This window comes from Poecilia formosa, unplaced genomic scaffold (assembly GCF_000485575.1).
Source record: "Poecilia formosa unplaced genomic scaffold, Poecilia_formosa-5.1.2 Scaffold863, whole genome shotgun sequence".
Taxonomy (NCBI): domain Eukaryota; kingdom Metazoa; phylum Chordata; class Actinopteri; order Cyprinodontiformes; family Poeciliidae; genus Poecilia; species Poecilia formosa.
The window spans coordinates 4,104-24,451 of record NW_006800802.1 but is presented as its reverse complement, the minus strand read 5'-3'; the positions used below and the strand labels follow the sequence as shown (position 1 = coordinate 24,451).

General features: G+C 37.4%; 1 protein-coding gene across 1 annotated transcript; it reads left to right on the top strand.

Annotated features, from left to right (window-relative positions):
• On the top strand, positions 1-19,144 carry LOC103131869 (uncharacterized). Its single transcript, XM_016666967.1, has 9 exons — positions 1-317; positions 8,681-8,703; positions 10,008-10,514; positions 12,022-12,354; positions 12,439-12,477; positions 13,557-13,670; positions 13,932-14,012; positions 14,292-14,345; positions 17,051-19,144. The coding sequence occupies exons 1-9, from the start codon at positions 1-3 to the stop codon at positions 17,149-17,151; spliced, it is 1,569 nt and encodes a 522-aa protein (XP_016522453.1). The 3' UTR covers positions 17,152-19,144.
• Positions 19,145-20,348: the final 1,204 nt, after the last annotated feature.

Here is a 20,348-nt window from a genome sequence, read left to right as displayed (position 1 = left end):
ATGTTATATGCCAATGAGCTTAGAGAAGACTCTGTGATGACAGAAGAGTTTCTCAGTGATCTGCCAAAGGTGTCAGACCAAGACAATGTCATTTTGGAGCATGCTCTGACGTTGGAAGAACTGCAGGGGGCGCTGATGAGCATGGAGAATGGCAAAGCTCCAGGAATAGACGGTTTGCCTGTGGAGTTTTATAAATCGTGTTGGCCTGTGCTGGCTGAAGATCTGTTGGAAGTCCTCAATAGCAGTGTGGCAAGGGGAACGTTACCCCTTAGCTGTCGCAGAGCTGTGCTCACTCTTCTCCCCAAGAAGGGAGATCTGTATGAAATAAGGAACTGGAGACCTGTCAGTCTGTTGTGTACTGATTACAAGATCTTCTCAAAAGTGTTGGCGTCCAGACTGAGAAAAGTGATTGATCAAGTGATACATGTCGATCAGTCCTACTGCATCCCTGGCAGATCAATCAGAGATAATATAACTTTAATTCGAGACTATTTGGATCTCTCTAATTTATTGGGTTTAAACTTTGGTCTAATTTCCATTGACCAAGAAAAGGCTTTTGATCGAGTGGAGCACCAATATTTATGGAACAGTTTGAAAGCTTTTGGTTTCTCCTCTAGTTTCATTGCCATGATCAAAACACTCTATTGTGACATTGAAAGTGTATTGAAAGTCAATGGTGGTTTAACTGCACCTTTTAATGTAAAGTGAGGTATTCGCCAAGGTTGTGCAATGTCAGGAATGTTGTATTTGTGGAGTATGGAGCCTTTGTTATGTCAAATCAGGAAAAGGTTGCAGGGGGTGAAGTTGAATGAAGTTTCTTTACCCTTTCATCTTTCTGCATATGCGGATGATATTATTGTGGCTATCACAGAAGAGTCAGATGTTTCCACTTTAACTAAAATTATTGAGCGGTTTGCCAAAATTTCTTCAACCAGAGTTAATTGGAGCAAGAGAAAAGCTTTGCTAGTTGGTAAGTGGAAAAAACAAGAACCTAAATTACCTGGTGAATTAAAGTGGTTGAAAAATGGTTTTAAATATTTGGGTGTTTACTTGGGAGATCAAATAGAGGTAAGGAAAAATTGGGAAGGTTTTTTCGAACTGATGGAAGGTAGGTTAAAGAAATGGCACTGGCTTTTGTCACGATTGTCTTACAGGGGCCGTACACTAATTATCAATAATCTCGTTGCTTCAACTTTGTGGCATCGTTTATCTGTTTTGGAGCCCCCACCAGGTCTTTTGGTAAAACTACAGACTATCATTTTAAATTTCTTTTGGGACAGATTACATTGGGTCCCTCAGAGTGTTTTGTTTTTACCCAAGGAAGAAGGAGGACAAGGTTTAGTTCATTTAGAAAGTAGAAAACAGCCTTCAGATTACAGTTTATACAGAGTTTCTTGTATGGTGATCAAAATGTTTTATGGAAACAAGTCACAGAATGTTTTTTTTTCAAAAGTTGGTAATTTAGGTTTTGGTAAAATTTTGTTTATTGTTGATATTTCAAAAATATAGTGTAAAGTGTTTGCCATCTTTTTATGTAAGTGTGTTAAAATCTTGGAACCTCATAGAAACGAAGAGAGTTGGAGCATCCACATCTTTAAACTGGTTATTATTGGAACCTGTCCTCCAGGATCTCGTTTGGGCTCAGCCTGGGACAACATGGTGATGATTTCTGAACTGTTGATGAAAAAAGGGGTGGTCACACTGAAACATTTCCTTGAACTTGTTAGACCTGAAATGGATGATGTTGTTTCATTGGCCTGAAAATTGGAGATTCACTCTTTAAGAACTGTAGGCATGATGCTGACAATGTTTAAGCGAATGTTGTCAGAAGAAGACAAAAGACTCATAAAGGGTTTGATGGACGTCTAACACCAGATAAAGCAGATCCTTTCTTTAAATTGTGTTTTAAGGCACAATTAAAAGACTTTGAATGTCCTGGACTTTTTTTAGAGAAAGAAAAAAATGAATGGAAACTTTTTGATTCGGTGAGTGGAAAGGTGATATATACGAAATGTGTTAAGGCTTTGAACAAAGTAAAGCTAAAAGATAAAAAAGAGCCTCCATGGAGAGATTTTTTAAAAGTTGGACTTGAGGTGAAACCTGTATGGGGGTTTAACTTTATAAACCACCATTGACTAAAAATGTTGGTGATTTACAATGGAGAATCTTGCATGGTATTATTGCGGTTAATGCTTTTGTTTCTATTATTAATCCTGGTGTTTCAGATAAATGTCCCTTTTGTTTAATGAGAGAAACCATTTTTCATTGTTTTGTACAGTGTTTCAGATTAATGGATTTATTTGCTTTACTAAGAGATATTTGGAAATTATTTGGAGAAAATTTCACAGAGCGGTTCTTTATTTTTGGGTTTTTATATGGCAAAGGAAAGAAGAAAATTGGACAATTGTTACATTTTTTTCTGGGTCAAGCAAAGCTTGCAATTTATTTGAGTAGAAAATTTAAAATTAATAATGGACAGAATATGGATTGTGTAAAGCTCTTTAAGAGTATGGTTAGGGCAAGAGTTATGTTAGAATTTAAATATTATCTAAAAATGGATGAACTAAATACTTTTCATAATATTTGGGACTATGAAGGTGTTTTGTTTAATGTAAATAATTCTGAACTTTCATTTATGGATGTGTTAATTTGAAGCTGTGTTGAATATTTCTTTGGATCACCATTGAGTGAATAAATGAGTTTTTAAAATCAAAAAATCTCTTTCTTTCTCTCTCTCTTTCTTCCTCTCTCTCCGTCCACCTGCAGGTTTAAACAACAGATCAAACTGGTCCAACCTGTTGGCACTTTGACAGGTAAAAGTAACTTGCTGTTCTCCAAATACTTTCACTTTCATCAGAACAAACCACTGACTGATGCAGCATGGATTCATCTTATTCATGTCTCTGAAAGTGTTAGATCTTAAAAACTCTGAGTTTAAAACATTATAAATGTGACAGTAAACCTCACCTACTGTAATAAAGCCTGAAACGTCTTCAGTTAATGTTCACATTCCCTCAGGCAGATACCTGAACACAGGTGTGTTTAATCACTTATATTGTGTTTGTTTTCCCAGTGAGCCCAAGTTAGACTGACCTACTTTACCTTTGGTCCTATTTCCTCTCCCAGGGCTCGTTCAGGTACATTACACCTGAAGACAAAGTGATTTAAGATTTGATTAAAACGGTTTTACTCAAATCACCTGATGTGACTTGAAAACAGGAACATTTGACATAAAATTCCCTAAAAAAAACATATTTAATACAAACAAAAACATACTTCAAACCACATCTAACCATTGGGGAGAAATAAATCAGATAATTAGATACAATTTACAAAACGTCTGATGTGCAATTAAGTGATTGGGGCCTTCAACAGCAAAGCATAGGAGAGCAGGGCATTGTAAGACGTGCTTTATATTATATTTACAGTGTTATTTGTAATGGTAATTGTGTGATCACTGTCCTGTGACAGATGTAGCTAAATAAAATAAAATATGTGTTTCTTTTTTACTGTATTTGATTTGTTAAATTGAGAAAGGTCACATTAGGGCAAAGGTATTCCTGTACACTTCACAATGAAAACATGCTAAAATTTATTTTATTTATTTCTGCCAAGAAGTGATTAAGGGCCATTTTCTGCCCATTGAAATGCAATTTCTGTCTGAAATTGCACTCAAAGGGATTGTATCTTACAGACAAGGTTGGTAAATATGTTTTTTTTTTTTTTTGCTTTAATTTCTTTTTGTCTTTTCATTTATAGGAATTAGATGCATAGGAATGTAAACATCATCAGTGTCAACAAAGGTTTTTCTGTTTTTCTTCCCGCTTGCTCGTATCAGGACGGAGAATAGTGAGATTTGTTGAGAATCAGCGACATTCCGTTGACGTTCAGTTCGGATGAATGCGACCTGGACGTTATGGTCACATTTGAATCGGATACGAATCGGATATGGGTCACATTCTAAATAGAATCCGACCTGTGCTGTTCACACTGCCATAAAAAGATCGGATATAGGTTGCATTACGTCAAAAAAATCGGAATTGAGTCACTTCAGGCTGCAGTGTGAACGCACCGAGAAATGAAATCTTTAATTTACTTAACCAAGTTATGTCAGCTGGTTCCATTAAACCCAGACAAGGTTGGTAAATATGTTAATATATATATATTTTTTTGCTTTAATTTCATTTTGTCTTTTCATTTATAGGAATTAGATGCATAGGAATGTAAACATCATCAGTGTCAACAAAGGTAAACCTATCAGACTTTAAGAAATTTGTTCTGGTGGAACAGATTTAAAATTAACTTCCCTTATTTATGCATTCAGAACCTGACAGGCATGTTACTTAGGCTGTGTTCACAATGCAGCCTGAAGTGACCCAATTCCAAGTTTTTGTCAAATCAGATTTTTTTTTTTTTTTTTTTTTTTGCTGGCCCATTCATGGGCCAGAGGCCAAAATTTGGCATTTTTGTCCATTTCAGGGTGGCAAAATCTATCAATATTTTTGAAAAGATACATGTCTCTAGTTAATATTTTGGTATGATAGCCCTTCCTAATTGGTAGCTGAGTCATAGTTATCATCTCATGAAGTAAATAATTCCTTTGGAAAAAATCAGTTTTTTGAGTTTGGTGTATCTATGGTTTAGGGTTATGGTATGGGCATTTGTCAAAGGTCTATAACGCAATATTTGGTATCATCGTAAAGGGGACACTCTTGACTTTCATTAAAATCAGGTTTTGAGACTCTCTGACCAACACAGAGCTCATTAGAGGTCGTTAAATCAAAAATAATACATTTTTCCACACCTTTTGACCAAACTATATGCCTATACTGTCTGTCTATGGGAGGCGATTATGAGCAGTAATTTGAAGTTACGGACTTGGGCTATAACCTTAACTGCTGTATATGTTGGGGGGTTAGTGTCACTTGTGTCTAGTTTCTTAGTTATAAAATATAAAAGTTATAGTTAGTTATACAATAGTTAATCAGTAATAGTAGAAATGTACACTTACATAGACTTTAGGATGCTGTATTGGCCTATTTATCAGATTTTGTGAGCTTTTCCATCCTGGGCTACACAATAGTAGCTCATGGTAGCCACATAGAGACACAGCAGAACGAGGGAGGAGACCACCCTCATTAAATGACGAATTCTGAGGTAAAAATAAAAAATGGATTATTTTCAGATGCTTGGGCTACTATTGATTACTGTAGCCTAAGCATTATTGATTATTGTATTACATTTCTGCCAACAGATGATAACCTTAGGCATATCGGTACCATCTACAATATGCTTGCTGAGGATGTTGATGTCAATCAGACCCAGAAATGAGTTTGTTAAAAAAATAAGTTCAGTAAGATTTAACTGTTAAGCTTCAGCGTGTAACTTTTATTTAAAAATCTATGTATTTATTAAAACTATCGCTATGTTGTCCTGAGATCCTCCTCCTGGCTTTGATTGGTTGTGTCAATTTAACTCTGCGAGATGGCAGAGGGACTTGATTTTTCTTCAGATTATTTGTCTCAGCGTACTGTGACAACATGGTGACAGTTTCAACAAATATATAACAAAACTTTTTTCCTATAAAATCTACATACTATAGCATTGAACTGCCTTTGTTTGTATGCTGTTCAGACCCTGTTGTAGCTACACGATTTAGCTGAATAGTTACTTATCTAGAACAAAGTTTAGTGCTGGTTTACAGTTACAGATCTTGAAATATTGTTGACTTTTTGTATTTTTTTTTTCAGATGACACATAGCTATTAACAGTAAATTGGGTTCTTCGCCATTTGAGTATCATTAATCCATTTGGAAATATTCCAGTGTGTGTTTGTAAATAAGGATACTAAGATACCTGCAGGAACCAAAGGTTTCATTTTAAAAGAGCTGCTACCAGATACTATCTCACCTCAGAAAACAGACTTCAGTATCTAAGGTAACTTAAAGTGCTTTTCTACTGGTAAGTCACGCACTAACCGGTTAGTGCGTAGTTCAGTTCTACCCCTGGTAGTGAGTTTTTCCATTACCCGCTCTATTCCTCACTATGGTGGGAGGGCCTTTAGCACAGCAACTGGTCAATTCTCCGCAGAGGTTTGCAGTGACACTCAGCCATGGAGAACCTCAAGGTTATGGTTCAGATGGACTCAAAGATATTTCATTTTGTTTTATAGAAATTCATTGCTGGCCCAAAGATAATAATAAAGGCTTCGATCAGCTGATTATTTTGCGATATATGAAATCGCTTTGGTCCCTACCCTGATCGGTCCGGCTAGTACTACCTTTGAAGTAGGTAAGGAAATCTGAGAACAGCCAGCCAGAGCCGCTCTGGATCTGCTAAAGGAAAATGAATCTGGCCGAGGTGGACTGTGGCCAAACCAGTTAGAGGCAGGCTGGTAGAAAAGCACCTTTAGGAACATGACAGACAACGAGGCCACATAATGTGTGAGACATTATGGCCTACAGAAGCCTGGGATAGCGACGGACAGATATTCCTTTGTAGAACTTATGGAGAAAAGCTGGGTAAACCCTCTAAATCAGCCTCAGTCAGACATAGTCAATCTTTTCACCGGAATCATTGTATCACTAAACATCGTCAGTGATTTGCTGTAAGCTCATCATGCTGGAGAGGAAGCTTATATAAAGTTCATAACAGGTCATTTAGTAAAATACTTACCAACAACCACATTCCATGACACAATAAAAACATTCCTAAGCTTCAAAAATAGTGGGGTAGCTAATTCTTTTCACAGACTATCTGTCTTATATTTTCAGGACATAGTGATCATTTTATTTAAGTACAAAATATATTTTTTAGCAAACGTTACATACTGCAGCTTTACGCAGAGAGCAGGAAACAGTCATGCTGAAGATCCTAAGGGACTAAAAACTGAACTGACTGGACATACAAATTCATTGACTTAAAGTTATATTTACATATTTTTCCTTTTAAATTTTTATTTTTATTTGACTATAAACTTTTATACTTTGAGCATTTTTTCACTTTTTTATTGGCAATTCTTTAACTCAATAAATTTTAATGTCAGCATATGATGACAATAAGTTCTCTGTATGTCTGACTATGGTCTGCCTATCTATATAGCCAGCTAGCTGGTATAGGTTTATGTCCTCACATCTAATAGTCTAATAGCCTACTATCTTGCTGTGAATTTCTCCAGCTATTAGACTGAATGCGAGGACCCCCAGCATCAGAAACAGTCAGGTAGCATGCAAGCTACCGGATGTGCAAACAGGCTGAAGAGTTTGAGACCACTGCCTTAGTCTGAGTGTTGCAGTTGTTAACTTCCTCTCAGGTACAGCTGGGTTAAAAGAAATGTGGTAGTAAATGAATACTAGACAAACAAAGGCTGTTCAATGCTGCTGGTTCCTGAAGCTTAACAGTTAAATCTTACTGAATTTATTTTTTTAACAAACTCATTTGTGGGCCGGATTGACATCAACATCCTCAGCAAGCATATTGTAGATGGAACCGATATGCCTAAGGTTATCATCTGTTGGCAGAAATGTAATATAATAATCTGAATTATGCTATCAATAGTAGCCTAAGCATCTGAAAATAATCCATTTTTTATTTTTACCTCAGAATTCGTCATTTAATGAGGGTGGTCTCCTCCCTCGTTCTGCTGTGTCTCTATGTGGCTACCATGAGCTACTATTGTGTAGCCCAGGATGGAAAAGCTCACAAAATCTGATAAATAGGCCAATACAGCATCCTAAAGTCTATGTAAGTGTACATTTCTACTATTACTGATTAACTATTTTATAACTAACTATAACTTTTATATTTTATAACTAACTAGACACAAGTGACACTAACCCCCCAACATATACAGCAGTTAAGGTTATAGCCCAAGTCTGTAACTTCAAATTACTGCTCATAATCGCCTCCCATAGACAGACAGTGTAGGCATATCATACATTTTCTGACTCCTTAGAGTCTGTTGAGTATTTTAGTTGTTAACTCTTGTGTCCCTGATGTTCCTGGATACCACTGGGATGAAAGAAGTGTATCTAGTTTGGTCAAAAGATGTGGAAAAATGTATTATTTTTGGTTTAACCACCTCTAATGACCTCTGTGTTGGTCAGAGAGTCTCAAAACCTGATTTAAATGAAAGTCAAGAGTGTCCCTTTTAAGATGATACCAAATATTCCATTATATATCTTTGACAAATGCCCATACCATAACCCTAAACCAGAGATACACCAGTCTCAAAGAACAGAATTTTTCCAAAGGGTTTGTTTACTTCATGAGATGATAAAATGACTCAGCTACCAATTAGGAAGGGCTATCATACCAAAATATTAACTAGAGACATGTATCTTTTCAAAAAATATTGATAGACTTTGCCACCCTGAAATGGACAAAAAAATGGTCTGACCCATGGACTAAGCAGTGGTCCGTCCCCGCCCCTTTCTGTTTGCTGCAGCAGGTCCTTCTCATGCGCAATGGGCAGCACAGGAAAACAGAAGGGCTCCATATCTGGACACACGACGAAAAAGAAAATGTAATTTCAAATAGGTTTGACTCAACTATGTCTTTAGGCCATTTCAAGTCGTCATCAAATAATCTCTAAAGCCTTAAAAGAAAATCGGAAATGTGCTCTTTATCGGACGGAAATAATGAGCTTTTCTTCGTTTTTGTTTGTTTTCTTGCTAATCAGTCTGCTGCCCGTCGTGGATCAAGGTAAGTTAAGATATTTCTCACAAAAAGAAAACTCTTCCCCCAGTGGTGAACAACATGATATAACTTATACAGTATAGTGCAGGCAGAATGCAGCTCCTTCAACACACCGGTTTTTCTTCCCTCCGCCACGCCCTGCCTCGCATTACATGGGTCACGTAACTGCTTTGTTTTGCTTGTCGGTTTTCAAAATAAAAGCGCGATGAGCCGTTCTGCTTCATGGGTTGGTGTCCATTTGGTCGCATCAGAGGAGAACAGGACCTGAGTGAAGTTGGCCACCCCACCTTCTTCAAATCAGACAAAATTGGTGTCAAACGTTTGTGCAGCAGAAATTTTCGTTTGTGCAACTGTACAAATTTATTATAAGAAGCAGGTGAGAGAAGAGACAGGAGAGCCACGTGGAGCTCCAGGATGTTACTATATAAAAATTATATTAATTGTAATAGAACCAGAAAGTAGAACAGTTGTCAGGTTGATTTTTTTATTATTATTTTTTTATTTTTCAATATTTTTTCATTATTTCCCCATGATAAAAGTAACGGTTTGGTTATTATTAGGTTATCAGATGCAGTAAATCACCCCACCAGTGTTCTGCACATTTATATGGTGAAATGTTTCTGATGTTTTGCTCTAAAACGAACCATTAAACCATCTTTATGTGGACGACCTTTGCCTAGAGGTTAATCTCTGAAGTTTATTTAGTCAGTTTAGGAGACATGAACAGGAGAGGCTTTAAAATCAATTAGTGAAAACTTTACTGTGAGAGATTATGAGGTAAATAGAGTTGACATGAATAAAAGTATAATAATGTGTACATCTATATAAATGAGTTGTTAAGCACTTTTTTATTTGTATGATACAAAACATACTTTTTATCTTTATTTAGTTCACATTGTGATACTGTACATCACTGTAGTGTCTGTTGTAAATACATGAATCCATGCAGGGACATCAGGATGCAGAGAATCAATGAGGCAGAGACAGAAACAGATTTTTTAATTAAATGTTTGTGGCCAAAAATGAGAGAAGGAAAGAAACATTTTGGCTTTTTGCCTCAGTCTGTTTTTAAATCTTGAGTCATGACTCATGTTTGGCAAATTATTGAATGCAGGGATGCTGCACTGCAAAAACACAACATCTTACCAACTTTAGGTCTAGTTTCTAGTGAAAATATCTTATTACACTTGAAATAATACAAACTAACTTAAAAGTAACTTTTCAGCACAATCTTTAGGCTTGTTTTAAGTAAATAATTCCTTGATATTGATGAAAACATAGTAGTTCAGTCTAAATCCATCAATAACCAGTGAAGGTAAAACTTGAATCAGTTTTACTAGCAGAGAATCTCAGAAACCATCATGAGACAGAAAGCTCTCTAAATGGAGCTGAAAGACTCCCATGTTCCAGTTCTCAGTGTGTCTGCTCCTCTCTTTCCCTCTCTGTCTCCTCAGCAGCAACATTTGTAGTGAATGTGACCCAGAGCAGCTATGAGGCAGAGGAGAACCACAGCATCACTCTGGAGTGGACCTTCACCACCAGGACTCAGGGATCCTACAGGGAACTGTTTGTCATCTGTGAACTCAGAACCCTAGAAAAGATAAGAACACTGTATGTGTATCGAGGTGGTTTTGAGATTCTAGGGAATCAGGATGAACAGTTTTCAGGACGAGTCCAGAGTGACAAAGACGTCCTCAGAGAAGGACGAATCAGACTCCATGTGTCCAGACTGAGGACTGAAGACTCTGGTCTGTATCTGTGTGTAGTGAAAACTGAAGATGGATTTGGATCGGCAGAATGTCGGCTCAACGTCTCAGGTGAGATCTGATGTCCTGCGTCTGTTTCAGACTGATGTGGTCACCTCTGTTTTTAAGAAAAGTGACTTCTAGTTATTGATGGATGACGGTTCTTAGCCTTCCTAAGAAAACTCACACTGAGGTGGACAGGAGGCTCCAACTGATTGTCAAAGCTAGAAAACAGTAAGATAGACGCTCCTTTCATTCTGGCTGTAGAACAATGAACAAGACATTCATTCTTGCAGACTAAGGGGTTATTGCAGTATGATGCTTTTCTGGTCAACGTGTGTTTTGTGGATCTGGGGAAGATATTTTGTCCCACTGAGAGAAGAGAAGGTGTGTGGATTATAAAGATTATACAATCCTTATATGCCCAAAGCAACAGCTGTGCCACATTCTCATTACAAAGTTAAGCCTGTTTCCACTGAAAGACTTTGGATTCTGTCAGGGCTCCATCTTGTATCAAATCCTGTTTGTGGTGTTTATACAGAGACACAGTCATGGAGAGCAGAGAGTCTGTTGGTCCTGTTGGCTCCTTCAGGATCTCCAGAAGTTAAGCTGCTGAGGATAAAAGAGACTCAGTTCCTCCTCAGAGCTGCAGTTTCTAAGCTTCCAACTCACAGAGCTGCCCTCCTCCATGACTCCCACATTCAGCTCCTTCAGACTAGCCTGCAGCAATTAGCAAACACCTGAAGGAAGTCTGAGCTCATTGCTACTATTCAGTGAAATGCTAGTAAAAACGTTGCTAAAGGGTTAATAGAGGAGCCATGTTATGATGACTTCCTGAAGTTTCAGAAACAGCAGGAGCTTCTTAAAGAGACAGAAGAGGGCGAAGCATTTTAGTGAGGGATTATTTGTTCTTTACTCTCACAGAAGCACAAACAGGAGCATCTAGAAATAAGACATTGACAACAGTCACTAATAAAGTGGATAGTGAACATGTGGTATTTTATAATTTAATTAGCATTTATAGGGCTGGATGATGTGGCTGAAAAACATATGATATAGACATTTTATACCTGCCAAGTTTGGTGAGTCTTCAGATGTTAAGGCCTCCAAAAAACACTTAATTTGACAGAAGCATGAAATAATGATGAACTCTGATTAGGCTTTGGCAGAACTTTGCTGCTCAGGCCTAATGGAGAAAATGGAGCCTCTGCTCCCGGTTTTTAAAAGTGGTAGAGATACCAGCTGTTCTATATCGACTAAAGGGTTAAAACTGTTAAGATGTCCTAACATTTTCTTCCAGTAGGATATCTGTTTGTTATTTATAATGAGTTAAACATGAGTAATTTCTATTTTCCAGAGGTAGATAAGAAATGAGTAGACATACATTAGTAAACAAAAGAAGAAAAAAACCCAAATATTTATTTTGAAAAACCTCTTAATGGAATATCTAAATTTTTTTCACAATTGTAATGATCCTAAAGGAGAATAGATGTGAATGTTAGCTGAACAACAAACAGGATGTTATCAGAAATATTAGTATTAAAGTTTTTTTTTCAATCTTTGTTTCTTCTTCTTCCAGATAAATATAAGCTGGTTGGTCATGAGCCGATACATGCAAAGGTTGGAGACGACGTTATTCTGCCGTGTCATGTGGAGCCGCAGTTTGACGTGACCGATCTTACAATCATATGGAGATTCAAGGATCATATAATACACTTGCATCACAGTGGAAGTAAAGATGACAAATCTCCAGACCCAGAGTACTCAGGCCGAACATCTATGTTCTATAATGAGTTTAAAAAAGGCAACATTTCCATCAAACTGACCAAAGTAACCAAGGAGGATGAAGGGAATTATATTTGCTTTGTTCTGGAAAGTCAAGTCAAGAAGGGAAATGTTGCTTTAAATGTTGGTGAGTTATAGAAAATTAAGATAATGTAAGACAAACTGCATAAATTTGTTGATGTCTTTAACAATTCATGTAATTCCTCAACAGATGGAAATGGAGCCAAATGCGACAGAACTGATCCTGGAGGTAAATATTTTTAATAATCAGTGGTTTCTGAACTCTGACTTAGTTTTAGACATTTTTTGTTACCTGCAGTGATTGCAGCTCGTTGGGTTGAATATTCATCTTCCAGCTTTCCTTTGTCACATGTTGATGTGTCTTTGGGCAAAGCAGAGAACTCCTAAAATTGATCTGCATATAGATGAATGAATGTGTGTGTTAGTGACAGTGAATGAGTCAGCAGTGTGAAGCACTTTGAGAGATCAGCTTGACTGGAAATACTTTAGATAAATTCAGTCCATTTATGTTTTACTTTTTCAGATTGAAATGGTGAGAATAACAATAAGACAGTCTTGACTAAATTTACTTTCTAAATTTACTGTCAGAAAAATGTGGATAAATGAGGAGAAAGCTAACAAATGTTTGTTTCTTTATAAACAGGTTGATTTGAACACTGACCTCTAACTGGATAATAAATATTAGTTATAAGTTCATATAACCAGGTTTCCTTGGACAAAACTTTGAGTAAATAAAATTAATTCTCTTCTTTTTGAACACATGGTGACTGACCATTGCTATGGTGTGAAAACTTAAATATTATTTGAGTAGATGAACATAAAACATCTTCAGAAATCTGGAATGAAGGAACCAAAGAAAGAACCAAACCAGTGGAGATCCACAGCTGTTTTCCTGATTTAATCTTCCTGCTTTTGCTGAAGCTTTTTCTTTGACTTGTGTCTTAAAAAACATCCACAGTTGGTGTCACCATTAAAATAAAACATGTGAATTAACCTTTAAGATCACACACAGCGATGACATCATCCAGGCTCATCAGTATTAGTCTCTATAAACTTATGAATTTAAAGAAAGTGACAAAACTATCATACTGACATTAAAGACGTATTTTTCTGTTCTTCCTAAATGACCTGAAAAAAGATTTAATGCGATTTAATGTCAGACAGAAAAAATAATAAAGTTCCAGTTTCAGCTGTGGTTCAGTAAATAGAGACACAAGGAGAATCTAGTTTTAAAGTTTTAATCCTACAAATAAAGAACAAAATATAATTTAGTGAAACAAACAAACCTGTTTTTCCTCTTTGTCACAGGATGGATTATTGGTCTTATTTATGGAATATCAGCCAGCATCGACATCTTCATCATCACCATCGTCATCAGCGCCGTTCTATGTTACTGGCTATATAAACCACTAGATACACCAAGTAAGTCATTCTTTTTCCTTGCAGGTTTTAGGTGAATTTCTGTTCGTCTCCATACAGGAATATTAACAGAAACTACAAATCGATGTGAATCATCAGTGATGCAATGCAAATCATTTGATGTGGTGAATGTGAGAATCTGCTGAGGTACAAAACAAACTCAAATGTTCATGAGGAGATGAGGCAAGACAACATCAGGGGTCAGGAGGTAGAAGGCGACCCTGAAGAGGAAATCTATTAATGACCTGAGCCCTGAATTTACAGACCAGAGAGACGTGGAGAGAGGAGGAGAACCACCTGGAGACCTGATCAGAAGGCCCATGGCTGAAACACTGTGGAAGAAAGGTTATGCAGCTGTTACATATCAATATATCATATGTCTATATATATTTGTCAAATGTGTTTGCATGTAATTAAGAAAAGAAAAAAAGAGAAAAAAAAATCAAAGATGTAAGAAAACAACCAATTATGATCTATGTCTTCTTTTAGATTTGTTACTTTTGACTCCACATGTTGATGAAACATTTTTATCAGTCAAAAGCTGCTCTGGAAAATTAAATATTATCACCTGATTTATAAAGTGTTAAACTAAATATTCACCGATGTCTATTTTCTATTGTATAGTTTTTCCATCTCAAAGCAACAAGACTCAACAGGAACAAAGGACAAATGATAAAGGTATGGAAACAGAACAACTCCTGAATAATATCTTATGTCAATTCTTTTCTTTTTTTATCAAACAACTGATTGATAAAAAAAAACTAATCAGGTCTGTAATCACTGAACATCAAAGCTGAGCATCAAACCAGGAAACTGAACTTTCTTACATCAGACCAATAAAACATTAATACAGAATTAGGGCTTAATGTAAGACATTTTATACATTTGTAGAAGTTGTATTCAAAAGGTTCTTTTAATCCGACAAGCCTCATGTGAATATACATTACATTTTCAATCAGATTTTATTTGTGTAGCACATCTCAGCATCAAGGCATTTCAAAGTTCTTTACATCATTGAAAACAAAAATACAGAGTAATAAACAACCAAAAACTAAATAAAAATCAAAATCATTAAAACCCTTTTCTAGCCCTTTAGAACTTTAGTTAAAACGCCGTTTAACTGGGACTCTAACCCTGATTTAGCCATAAGCGACTCTGAACAGGTGGGTTTTTAGTTGAGATTTAAAGGCACTCAGTGTTTCAGCTGTTTTACAGTTTTCTGGAAGTTTGTTCAAAATCTGTGGTGCATAGAAACTGAATGCTGCTTCTCCTCGTTTGGTTCTGGTTCTGGATGCAGAGCAGAACCTCTTTAGGTCCAAAGATAATAACTTCAGTTTTGTTTCTGTTCAGCTGGAGAAAGTTTTGGCTCATCCACTCATTGATCTCTCTCAGCTTTAGCACAGAGAGATCTGGTATTTGAAAGAGCCAGTTTAAGTGACTTGGAGGCTGAAAGTTCTTCAGTCTGAGGTTTGAATTAAGGCCGCTGGTTTTTGTAACTTTTCTTGTAGTGATCCGGACAGGTAATGTCCTGCTATGTGGTGCCGGGGGGGCAGACACATTCTGGAGGAAGACCTGTGTAAAGATAATATCTGGACCCCGGTCTCAGACCTCAGAAACGCAGAGAGGATCCTCTGGGAAGTCAGAGGCAGGTGGCTTAGATGAAGTGAGGTCTGCTATGTTAGCACTAAGGAGTTTCGTGGCGAGGCAAACCTGTTGATCCATTCCATCCCTAAATTTGACAAACTCTGGTCCAGAAGACATTTCTTCAGAGGTATCATGTGAGTGAGTGTAGGAGCAGAGAGGGAAGGGAGAAGAGGAGGGAGGGGAGAAAAAGGAAGGAGGGGGGATGAGGAGGGGAACCAGTCAAGTGAAGGGCTCCATCCTAGTCAGACATCCTTGAGCCTGTTCTGCTGAAGCGATGGTCACATTGTTGTTCTTGTTGACAAAATAAAAAATGTTTGCAGCGAGCAGCCTTATTCCGTCTTTGTTAAGATTGAGTCCTCTTCTTCCAAAGAGGTGAAAGCGCTGCCAGTAGATCCAGAGGTTATCGATGAAGGTCACTGAGCTGGCAGAGCAGGTTTTAATCAGCCATTTGTTTATCATGCCCAGCCTGGAATGTTTTTCATCTCCCCATTGAGGCGATGGAATTAGACCACTGAGAAATAACTTCATTTTTAATTTTCCCAAAGTGTCCAGAAGAATATTAAAGTCCTTTTTTAGAATCTCTGATTTTTGCTTTGCCAGATCGTTGGCTCCAACATGCACAACTAAAGTCTCCATGTTTGGCTGATCAGTGGTTAGAGAGAGTAAATCAGAAACAGTGTCACCAGGAAAAGAAACCACTCTTGTTTTCTTGGGATTGCAAACATGACTGATTCCATTTACTGTCTCATCTCCAACCATAAGCACTCTTGGCATACCTTTGGTCCTCTTGGTGGTCATTCTGTCCTTCAGAGCTTTGGAGGGTAGATGTGTCGGAGTAGCCTCATTGCTGATGTGTGATGGTGGGTTTTCACTCAGAGGCTCAGGCTGAAGTGCCGAAGATCTGTTTTTCACTGGGATTCCCACGGAGTCGGAATGTTTTGAAGCTTGAGCTGGTCGCGTTGTCCTTGGGGTCGGTGGAGCCGTTTTGGCTCCAGCTGCTTGTTTGCCATTTTATTTCGGAGAAGGTGTTGAGGTTGAAGGAGGTTTTCGGCTCTGAGCCGGCCACTCTGGTTCATCCAGGTGAGGGATTCTCCCCGTTAGTCGTCTCGTGGGATCTGCAGTGTGAGCATTTTGTTCGGCCTGACACCCTGAGCGATCCAGAGTGAGCTGTTTGGTGCGACCTCTCCACTGATTTGAGGAAGAGTTATTTCATTTCCACTGGTAGCGTTGATCTCAAAGTTCACCTCCAGTCGCTGAATCTTCGTTTCTAAAAACTGAAGTCGTTGTAGAATACTGCTGATGTCCTTGGGGTCAGACGGGGACATTTTGCCCTGGTTCAACTTGGAGGTGAAGAAAAGTAACTAAAATAACACAGACAAAGTTATCAGTAAGGAAGAGAGAGCAGGATGAGCTGCTCCTCCTTCAGCTCGGCAGCTGATGATTGACATCATGATCATGTTTCCATCTTCCTTTTGAATATTCCTCAATTTCTGGGTTGTCTTGTTTTGTCAACAAGCATCTGGAAACAAATGAAAGTTTAATCTTTTCAGAAAAAGTCTAAATGCTATTGCTTTATTTTTATTTATTTTTTGATGACTGATGATAATTTTCTTTTGAAAAACTAAAAATGGGAGTTGAAGAAAGACACAGTTCAGTTTTTACTCAAGTCATAATAATAATGTATCAAACAATCAGAGGAAGATGAAGTTACTGAAAAGATTCTGTTTTATGTTTCATAGATGACGGAGGAAATGGAAACTCAGGACATGAAGATGCAGGAACACCTTTACAGGTTCAGGGACAACCAAACCAAACCAAAGTGTCTGAATCCTCCCCCTGAGCTGAAGTCTCTTCAACCACATGTTGGTGTGAAAACTGGTACATGACTGTGCAAAAAAAAATATTTTTGATTATTAGTGCAGCTCCATCTAGTTGATGCATAACGTAACTCCAGCTTCTACTGTAGTATCTATTCTATCTGCCTTATAATCCATTCATAAATATGCCATTCATTGAAGGTGCGCCTTATAGGGCAGAAAATTCAGTGATGAGTCGCAGAGGGAGAAATACGAACTCTAAGATCAGAGCATAAAGAAATGTCTCCTGCATCAACACTCAGTGAGACTTAGAGCTTCTTCAACCAGGTGAATGAATCACCTGTTCATTTGAGTCAGTTATGTGGAAGCAGGGAAACAATCAGACAATGAGTCCAAAAGGCTGAGAAACAATGGTTTACATGAAGTAAATCAAACTGAGAATCATTTTGTCTACCTTTGGACCAGAGTTCTGCTCACTTTGAGATTAATCAATTTGCACTGATATTTATACTTACTAACCTAAAAGCCTTTAAGTTCATCAGCTTGAACTGAATCTGGCTTAATATGGCTGCTTAATGTAGGAATAAATGGCTGCTGCAAAGTTAAAGACTAAATAAAATGGTACTGTTTATGCTCTATACTTGATATTTCCTACTAACATCTCAAATAGCTCTTATTTTGAAAAACAGGCTCTTCAACTAGCAGTTCGTTTTCAATAGCTCTATAATTCAAATAAAAAAATGTGTGACTGTCAATTCAGGATTTTTTTTAAATAACTTCAAAGATAAAAACAAAATACTTTCTACAAAGTAAAGATTTTGGGGCCTGAATTAAAAGGTGTTTGTTAGAACTAATAGTTAAGAATAAAAAGCCATATTTGTAGTGTCCATTTGTTGACTTTTGTAAACAATGTGTGTGATGTCTAAGAGAATCTAATATTTTAAGCATTTTTATTTTGTCTGAATTTTACTGCACATCTCAAAGTAAAACTGGAGGGCGCCCTCTAGTGATTAAGTCAGAGTATTACTCTGACAAATCAAGTCTTTATTGGGGATGTTGATGCCACATTTAATGGAAAATGTGAAACTTTACTGTCCTCAGAACTACTAGAGATCTGTTTATCCTCTAGTTGGAAAAGCTGTTCATTTTATCCTTGACACTATAAGCTGTTGTTCTCACATTAAATATGTTAAACTTCATACAATAAGCTAATATTAGTATTTAACAGACATTATTCAAAGTGCTAAACAATAAAGAGTTAAAAACAATTCAGATCCAACAGATAAAACATCAAGAAAAGCAATAAAATGATAGTATAAGATATAAAACAGAGTGAACATTAGTGACTTTAACTTAGCTTTAAATTAATTCAAATAACTGATGTCTTAAAAGGAAACTGATCCTCATGATGATGGGGAACAAAAGGAGAAAACTTTCTCTACAGACGGTTTCCTCTGGTTTTAGGACTTTTTAAAATTAGTCGATGATAAAAGTCGTCGATGCATGAAGACACAAATGAGTGGATAAGAACCCCTTCATTTTCAAACAATAAAACTTAAATTCATCTAAAAACATCTAAGTTTAGAGATTATCAAAGCCAGTGCCTAATACCTCTTAAATGAGAAGGATTGAACCACACAAACAAACTCTTTACCGTTGCATTTTATGACAGTCGTCAATTTTCAAAGTAAAATTTTGGGACAAGTAGTGAAGTCTCTGAGCTTCAACAACCATAGTTGATCAGTTAGACAGACTTCAAGCTTAGACAAGTCAGCGCAGTTTACAAATATCAAAGGCACAAACCTGCAGATCATCAGCATAACAGTGAAATATTACATTAAACAAGCACAGAAGAAAACCATTAGATTTATTTATATGTATAAAGATTTTTGTGGATAAACTCTATGCTCCACCTCTTGTTTTAATGAAGGGTAATCTGGTCATTTCTAGGCCTGTCACGATGAACGATAAATCAGTCAATCGCACGATAAATTAAACCTATTGACCTCATTTTAATTATTGTCTTTATCGTCTCTTCCTGCCTTTTTTTCTTTCTATTGATGACACTGAATGAAAAAGGCTCAACTCCGGTGCTCTGCACTGACCCTCCCTTCTTCATTTCCTTAGTCCAATTGTCCAGCGCACACTACACGAGTTGTCGGCCCATTTTCAAACCCTGAGAGCCACATTAGCCGACAGAAATCCGAGCGGTTCGGTCTGGTTCGTCGTGCTGTGTGGTGTCCAGCCACATGGGCACAAAATAACGGCTGTAAGTCCAGTTTACTAATTTTAAATCAGGCATTAATCAATGCTTTACTAGAATCTACCTGTGATGCATGTGGCTATAGTCAACGTAAAGTCCTAGCTGAATGAAAATAATTATAACCTATTTATGTCACGGTAACGAAGAACAGCTGAAAACCTACCGGGTTCATCAACTGCGGTAGCAATTTGGCTCCAACTCCTCTCCTTGTCATTTCTATATTCTTTGAAACGTTAAATAAATATTTATGTTGTTTTCACATATCATCTCCGATGTCCGCTGGACTTCGGGTTGCTCTGTTTCAGCTGTTTGGGATTCCCCTCCATAATTCCCCCTCAGAAAGCAGGAGGAGAATCCCGCTTTCTGATTGGCTACCTGTCACATTCAGCGTTAAGCTCCCAGTCGGGGAAAACCCCTGATTTAGATCGGAGCGGCCACGACGATCTACCGCAACTCACCACACACTCAGTGGTGCAAAAAGTGAGTATGCAGCATATGCAACTCACTTTTTGCATATGCATATGCGATTTGTACCCCTCACGCATTGTCGCCTGGGGGGGAGGAGGGGGGAAGTGATCACCGCCCCCCGCAGTCAGGGCCCATCTTACCGCATTCTAGGCCAGAATATTAACAAAGCCACTCAGCTTTCAGAGTTTAATAAACAATGATAAATTACAAAATTGTGAGATACACAATGAAAGCTAAGGAAGTAAGTAAGATATTTTATTGGTAATTTCTTTCTGCAGGTCTATTTTGTTATAGGAAAGTATTGCAATATTCAAACCGCAATTTAGCAAGATATGTAAATCAGAGCTAGACCACCAGATGTATTTTGTCTTTACAGAACTACACTATTAAGATATAAACAAGGGCACAATGCAACAGCTTTTGAGAAAACTTCTTCCTTCGTTGTCCAGAAGGTTTGCCTGATGCAACAGCTTTTCCCCATGAAGGAGT